Here is a 7,616-nt window from a genome sequence, read left to right as displayed (position 1 = left end):
CAGCGGTACACCGTGATTCAGAGGAATTTACAGCACCCACCCAAAGCTATCTGCCAAGTTAGGTCATTGAAGAGACATAACCCATGATTGTAAAGCATCTGAGTGTCTGTCATCTCTAAGTGACACAAGGTATAGAACACTAGGCTAGAGTCAGGAAGACCTCAATTCACATCCAGCTTCAGACACTGTGCAACTCTGGACAAGGTGTTTGACCTCTGACTGCCTCAGTTTCCTCCACTGTAAAATGCAAATAATAAAAGCATTTTTCTCCCAGAGTTGTATCAAATGATATAATATTTGTCAAGTACTTAGCACAGTACCTTGCACATAATAAAAGCTTCTCTTTTCATTTCTTTTTGAGTCATAGAGGTATATAAATTGACAGCTTTCCCATCACATAGAAGATCCTGGAGGAAATAGGCGGGATAAGGGAAAATTATATATTTCTTTGTATTTGATTTGTAGTGAGGACCCCAGTGGGAGGAAAGCAGCTTAAAAATAAATAAACAAATGAATGAATGAATAGATAAATAAATGGATGGATGGATAAATGAATAAACAAATATATGAATGAATGAGTAAATAAATAAATAAGTAAATGGGTGACTGAATAAAGATAAAAATAAAAGATAGCAGACTTGACTGCCATCTTGTGTCCATTTTGAACACTGCAGTATATTAAAACTATTCTAGGTATATTTCAGGAACCCAAAGGGCTGCTGCCTCAAATAACACACCACCTAGTGGCTAATTTTAAATATTCCAGTCAGCTAAATAATAATTAACACCTTGACAGGGAAAACGTCTTCTCAAATGTTTAAGGAAGGTAGCACAGAGCCAAAAAACGGATCAACAGAATGATCATGTAAGGTGTGATCATTTCATTCTGGAAAATGTTTTAGATATTTTTGAAATAAACACTATTTTCTTCCTGATGATTTTTTTTAATTTCTTCCTTAAAAAATTGATTTTTCCTCCTTTCTATTCTGTTATAATTTCTTAATTGAAATTGTTTTTGCTCCAGTTTTTTTTTCTTTTCTCCTGTGGGATTTCCCCTCCCATGATTAACTCACTGTATCTCATACAATTCCAAATACATGATATTTGTGAATGGCATTACCTATATTCTACACTAGTAATACACTGCATTTGCTGTTAAGATAAATGCATAAATGCATGTCACTGAATTTATTTCCATTATTTCTATTACAAACTAATTTTCCTTTTGCACTATTTAATTGATGCTTTTTTCTATTTCTAAGATCCTGTATTTATTGCTTTTCTGTTTACTACAGCTCTTGTTTGTTTGTTTTACTTCGTGCTTACTCAGTTTTACAATATTTATTTACTGAATACCATTTCTTTGTAAATTGCCAGAAATAGTTGATCATTCCCAGGTTCTAAAGTAGTAACATTTTCTTTAGAAATTGCTCATTAAAACTCCTACTATAGAAGAGGATTCACTTAAACAGTATGAAACTTTAAAGGACAAATTCAAATCTGGACTCAGATACTTAACACTCCCTAGCTCTGTGATCCTGGGCAAGTCACTTTACCCCAACTGCCACACACACACACACACACACACACACACACACACACACACACACACGCATGCATAAAATGAACAAGCTAATTCAAAATAGAGAGAAAATGAAGAAATGAAGAAATATCAATAAGATAGTATCCCAGTCTATTGTAGTTACTTGAAATTTAGCTTTTTGGTGTTTTTTTTTAAGTAAAACAGTAAATATTTTAAGCAATAAGCCTTTGAAGAAGGAAGAAATCAACAAGGAAATATGATCATGAGTAAAAATTTAAAAGATTGACTTTAGGGTCAGAGGACTCAAGTTAAAATGCTGCTTCTGCCCTTTACTACATGTGTGACTGTGCACATCATTTACTTTCTCTCTGTCTAGATCTCCTTCTCCATAAAATTAAGTCATTGGGCTAAATGACCTCTGAGGTCTCTAAAAGCTCTGAATTTATGAATTTTAAGGGGAGACGCCCAAGTGTAGGGACTTTGGAAAACAAGACTAAGGTTTAAAGAAAAAGGATCTTATATCTCAGTTGATCTCATTTACTTAAGGTGGGATATCACCAAGCTGTGAGTATTGGCAGGCCTTATTAGGAATAGAAATGGGATTTATGATGGTCTTCTAAGAGGTGGCTTTCCTATCTGGACTCAGCTAGTTTCAAAGAGCTTTTATCATTTCTAGTTAACATAAGTAATCACAGGACAGTTCAGTGTCAGACGTTTTCTCTGGAGAAAATCTGTTTGGTTTGGTTTTTTGTTTTTTTATCTTAGATGTCATAGGAAGTGACTTGTTGGTGTCTGTCTCTACGGCATAAGGCCTAGAAATTTTCAGTATACAAGTTTTCAGAAAATTCAAATTCAAAATTCAAAAAAAAAATTCAGAAATGAGCCAAAAAAGAGATAGAAATGTCCAAGATAGAGTTTTATTGCTACAAGAATAGACCAAAAGATCAGGAAAATTTGGAGGACCTCACAGATCATAATATAACAATAATATTTCTCTTGTACTTTAAGGTTTGCAAACACTGTATAAAATGTCATTTTACTTAAACTCACAACAACACTGAAGTAAACCTCATTATTATCTCTACTTTACAGGTAAGGAAACTGAGGCTGAAAAAGTTTAAGTGATTTGTCCACCATCAAATAGTAAGAGAGGCCAGATTTTTGTGGAACCTGGTCAAGATACCAATTCCTAATTATAATCTGTCTCCTTCACATCTGTAATCAGTCAGTCGGACAATCAATCAGGCCCTGTGCTAAATTCAGTGGATACAAAGGACCGAAATTAAATCGCCCCCTGCCTTAGTGAGATTATATTCTAATGAGGTAAATGATATATATGCACATAAGTTTATGTAGAATACATACAAAATGAATGTATGTTTGCGGGAGGAATGCTTTTCACCTTCTAGAAGAAAACTTTTCTACGGAAAATGATGCTTGAAGGAAACCATGATTTCAAGAGGTAGAAGTAAGGAAGGAACTGATTCGCAACATGTACAAAGGCACGGAGATAGGAAATGAAGCCATGTGATTAGAGAGGAGAGAAATGTCTTTATAAAATGTTGTGCAGATGAAATGGCAATCTTTGGCAAGTGATTGGATATGGGAATAGGAAAGAAGGAGAGCAAAGTCAAAAGTGTCACTGAGATTTCCAAACTTGGTGAATTTGAGAATGAGAAAATCTTTGATGGTAATAGGAATTTTAGGAAGAAGAGATGGGTTTTGTAGGAACAGATAATGGATTATATTTTGTTCAGGTTGAATTTTAGGGAATGCAGTTTGAAATGTCCAAAAGTCATCTTGGTGATGCAAGAGAGAAATTAAGGCAGAATAGGATATACAGGAGCAGGAATCTTCCATATTCAGTGGACATATAACCCATGGGAGCTGGCAAATCCACCAAGTGACAGTATAGAGGCAAGTTAAATTTTTAAAGTTTTTTAAAGAAATGATCTCATTTGAGTTTTGCCAAACAAGGCTCGGACATAGGTATTACAGGTATTCACAGAGAAGGTTGAACAAGGTTCAGTAGCCTCATGATCACCAGAGGGTAGATGTAGAGTGAGATTCGAATCCAGGTTTTTTTTTCGGAATTGCTAGACTCTTTCATCCCTATCCATTATATTCCACTGCTGTGAAGAAAATGATAGAGTAACCTTAAAGTTACTAAGTTAGAGTGATTTACTGCTTTCTCTCTTTTGCAGATCAAAAAGCATAAGTTGACTTGCCCCTAATCTCTGGAGTCAATGAGATAACTAGGTGGCAGAAAGGAGAGTGTTTGAGATGGATGAGTTGGAAAACTGTGAGTTCAAATCCTGAATCAGACAATTCCCAGGTTTATGACAACTTTCACAAGTCGCCTAATTCTCTCAGTCTCAGTTTCCTCATTTGTAAAATGGGAATAATAATAGCATCCACCTCTCATAATTGTTGTGAGAATCAAATGAGGTAACATATGTAAGACACTCTGGGAAACTAAAGAGCCATATTTATTATCATTAAATAACCAGCTTCATCATCATTCTTATTGGCACAATTGGTCCTGAAATGCATCTCTCTCAATTCTATGTCCTTTCGTGATGAACCAAGGGCTGAAATTCTCCAAACCCTACCTAAATACAAATCTCAGACCAACTCTATCAATGAATTCAGATCATCTGATAGACTAGATAATTCAATGGTTATTTATTCTCCCCTTTAAATGTAAACCACAGGGCAACCAGGTGATGAAGACAAAGCATCTATCCTATAGTCAGAAGAACCTGAGGTCAAATCTCATCTCAGACACATGACACATTCTAGCTGTTATTTAATATTCACACACACACACACACACACACACACAGGAATAAACTACAAGGGTTGGTTTGGGGTGCTGAGATTTTTTAATAATCATAACATTAATACAGTTTTGTATTGTATTTATAAGATTTATCAAGTGGTTTGGGAAGATGATGGCAATTGGGATTAAGTGTCTTGTCCAGAGAAACACAGATAGTAAGTGTCTGAGGCCAGATTTGAATTCAGGTTTTCCTAACTTGAGTGGATGCCCTATTCACTGAACTATCTAGCTGCCTTTAATTTCTAGAAAACACTATTCAAGTGTTATATTCTTTGATCTTCACAACAACCCTGTAAGATAGGTGGTGTTATTATCCCCACTTTGCAGATGAGAAAACTGGGACAGACATCAAACAACTAGTAAGTGTTAGAATGAATTTGAAGTCAATTCTTCCTAACTCCCACATCCAGAGAGCTATTCATTGTTCTACTTGGCTACCTCAATTGCCTAGCACTTTACTTTAATCTATCTTGTTGTTACATTTTTCATTGAATGTATTTCAATGAGTTTCTATCAAGGGCAGGAACTCTGGAGAAGTATACTTGAAACAAGGATTTATTAATATATTATAATTATAATTATAATTTATCTCCTTCACATCTATAATCAGTCAGTCATATAATCAATCAGGCCCTATGCTAAACTCAGTGGATACAAAAATCATTGATGAGATGATGGTTCTCTAGTTCACATATATTTAGTACTTAGTATGGTGATATAATGGTTCTCTAGCTCCCATATATACTTAGTACTTAGCCTGGTGATGCAATGGTTCTCTAGCTCCTGTATATACTTAGTACTTAGCCTGGTGATGCAATGGTTCTCTAGCTCCCATATATACTTAGTACTTAGCCTGGTGATGCAATGGTTCTCTAGCTCCCATATATACTTAGTACTTAGCCTGGTGATGCAATGGTTCTCTAGCTCCCATATATACTTAGTACTTAGCCTGGTGATGCAATGGTTCTCTAGCTCCCATATATACTTAGTACTTAGCCTGGTGATGCAATGGTTCTCTAGCTCCCATATATACTTAGTACTTAGCCTGGTGATGCAATGGTTCTCTAGCTCCCATATATACTTAGTACTTAGTATGGTGATGCAATGGTTCTCTAGCTCCTATATATACTTAGTACTTATATGGTGATGCAATGGTTTTCTAGCTCCCATATATACTTAGTACTTAGTATGGTGATGTAATGGTTCTCTAGTTCACACATAATCAGTACACTGTAATGATGTAGTTGTAATGGGATATTTAAGGGTTCAGTAGGACTGGAAATGAGACATTCCATCTTTGGCCAGCCTCGTGGATGGCCCTCCTGCCTTCATCACTTCTCCACTAAGACCAAGTACTCGGGCCGATCCCAAGGACCTCCAGAAAGCTAGCACGAACATTACAAGTTTGTATTTGCAGACAAAAAATATCTCATAAGTGTGAGTGTCAAGTGACAGCAAGGATCAAACTGACCTTTGCCATGTATGTGGACAGTCTAGAAGTAGATGGTATCCAGTTCCTACTAAGATTAGATAACAAATTCTGATCCAAAAGCATTTATACATTAAGTTCAAGACCTAGTGGAGACTGCCTTATAAAGACATAAAAGCATTTAGTCCCTGCCCACAAGGAACTTACAATCCACAAAGCAGAATGCAATATGTAAACAAATAAATATAATGCAGGAGCAGATGGAATCAAGGTGGGAGAGAATCAGTATGAAGAAGAAAGGGAATCGGCTTCATATTTCTTTGATGTTCACAAAAGATTAGAATGAGAAGTTTTAGGGAGCTCTAAGAACTTAAAAGATTGAAACCCAAAGGAGGGAACAGTTAGGTGGCATAATAGAGAGAATATTGGATCAGGAGTCAGAAAGACCCAAGTTCAAATTTCGCCTCAGACACTACCTATGTGACTTTGGGCAAGTATTTTAACTTTTCTTAACATCAGTTTTTTCATCTGTAAAGTTGAAAAAAAAATACCCACCTCATATAATTGCTTCACTACTTTCAGTGTTACTTAAATACTAGTTATCATTACTATTATAATGAAAGATGGAAAATATAATCACAACTTAATATATTCATACATAATTAAATACATGTATATTTTAAAAAGCAAAAGCCAAAGCAAAACTTTGATGAGCACAATAAAAGAATCTCTCCATGACTTCTGTGTTCAAAGAAAGCCATTTTGAATTTCTCTTCAAGTTCTATTGCTAATAAGAGTATATTCTTCTATTCTGTAATCAATTTTACCCATTCTGATTCAGGGCAAATTAACATCAGGAATCTCCCATTTCATTTCTCTCCTTGTTTCGCCATCTTGACCCACAGCTTCTTCATGGCATTCTTTACTTCAGCATTCCTCAAGGAATAGATGACTGGGTTGAGGAGGGGAGTGATCACTGTGTAGAATATGGCCACCATTTTGTCCAAGGAGCATGTGGTGTTGGGTCTCAGGTAGATGAAGACACAGGGTCCAAAGAACAAGACAACTACTGTGATATGGGAAGCACACGTGGAGAGGGCCTTTCTGCGTCCTTCCTTACTGTGCCCCCTTAGGTGGAACAAGATCACACTGTAAGAGCTCAGGAGAATTATGAAGCTGACCACTGTCAGGCTCCCTCCATTAGCCACAATACGCAACCCAATGAAGAAGGTGTCCGTGCAGGCCAATTCCAACAGAGGGAGAACATCACAGAAATAATGGTCAATCACATTAGAGTCACAGAAGGGTAAGTTGAATATAAGGAGAATTTGGGCAGTTGAGTGTAAAAAGCCTCCCAACCAGGCCGTGCCAACCAGGAGGCCACAAATCCAAGGGTTCATAATGGACGTGTAGTGTAAAGGCTTACAGATGGCCAAATATCGGTCATAAGCCATTACTGTGAGCAGAAACATCTCGATGCCACCAAAGAAATGGATAAAGAATACTTGGGTGAGGCAGCCCTCTAGAGAGATAGATTTCCTCTCAGCAAGTAAATCTGCAATGAGTTTGGGGGAAGTAGTTGAGGAATAACAGATCTCCACAAAAGAGAAGTGGCTGAGGAGAAAATACATGGGGGAGCCAAGGCTCTTGCTGAAGTTGATGGTCAACACAATGAGGGAATTCCCCAGCACAATGCCCATGTACAAGAACAAAAATAGCACAAAGCAAACTCTCTGAATCTCTGGATTATAAGACAGTCCTAGAAAAATGAATTCTGTCACATTACCAGTCTGTATCATGAC

General features: G+C 36.6%; 1 protein-coding gene across 1 annotated transcript; it reads right to left on the bottom strand.

Moving 5' to 3' along the window:
* Nucleotides 1-6,683: 6,683 nt before the first annotated feature.
* LOC127540529 (olfactory receptor 4X2-like) lies at nucleotides 6,684-7,616 on the bottom strand. Its single transcript, XM_051965252.1, has one exon. It carries the CDS (start codon nucleotides 7,611-7,613, stop codon nucleotides 6,684-6,686), a length of 930 nt encoding a protein of 309 aa, XP_051821212.1. The 5' UTR covers nucleotides 7,614-7,616.

The sequence above is a fragment of the Antechinus flavipes genome, chromosome 6 (assembly GCF_016432865.1).
Source record: "Antechinus flavipes isolate AdamAnt ecotype Samford, QLD, Australia chromosome 6, AdamAnt_v2, whole genome shotgun sequence".
Lineage (NCBI taxonomy): Eukaryota > Metazoa > Chordata > Mammalia > Dasyuromorphia > Dasyuridae > Antechinus > Antechinus flavipes.
Note: the sequence above shows the minus strand (reverse complement) of the source record. Positions and strands in the feature narration are given on the sequence as shown.

Excerpts from the sequence above, each read along its gene's own strand:
- LOC127540529 (XM_051965252.1), bottom strand. The coding sequence starts at position 7,613 with ATGATACAGACTGGTAATGTGACAGAATTCATTTTTCTAGGACTGTCT.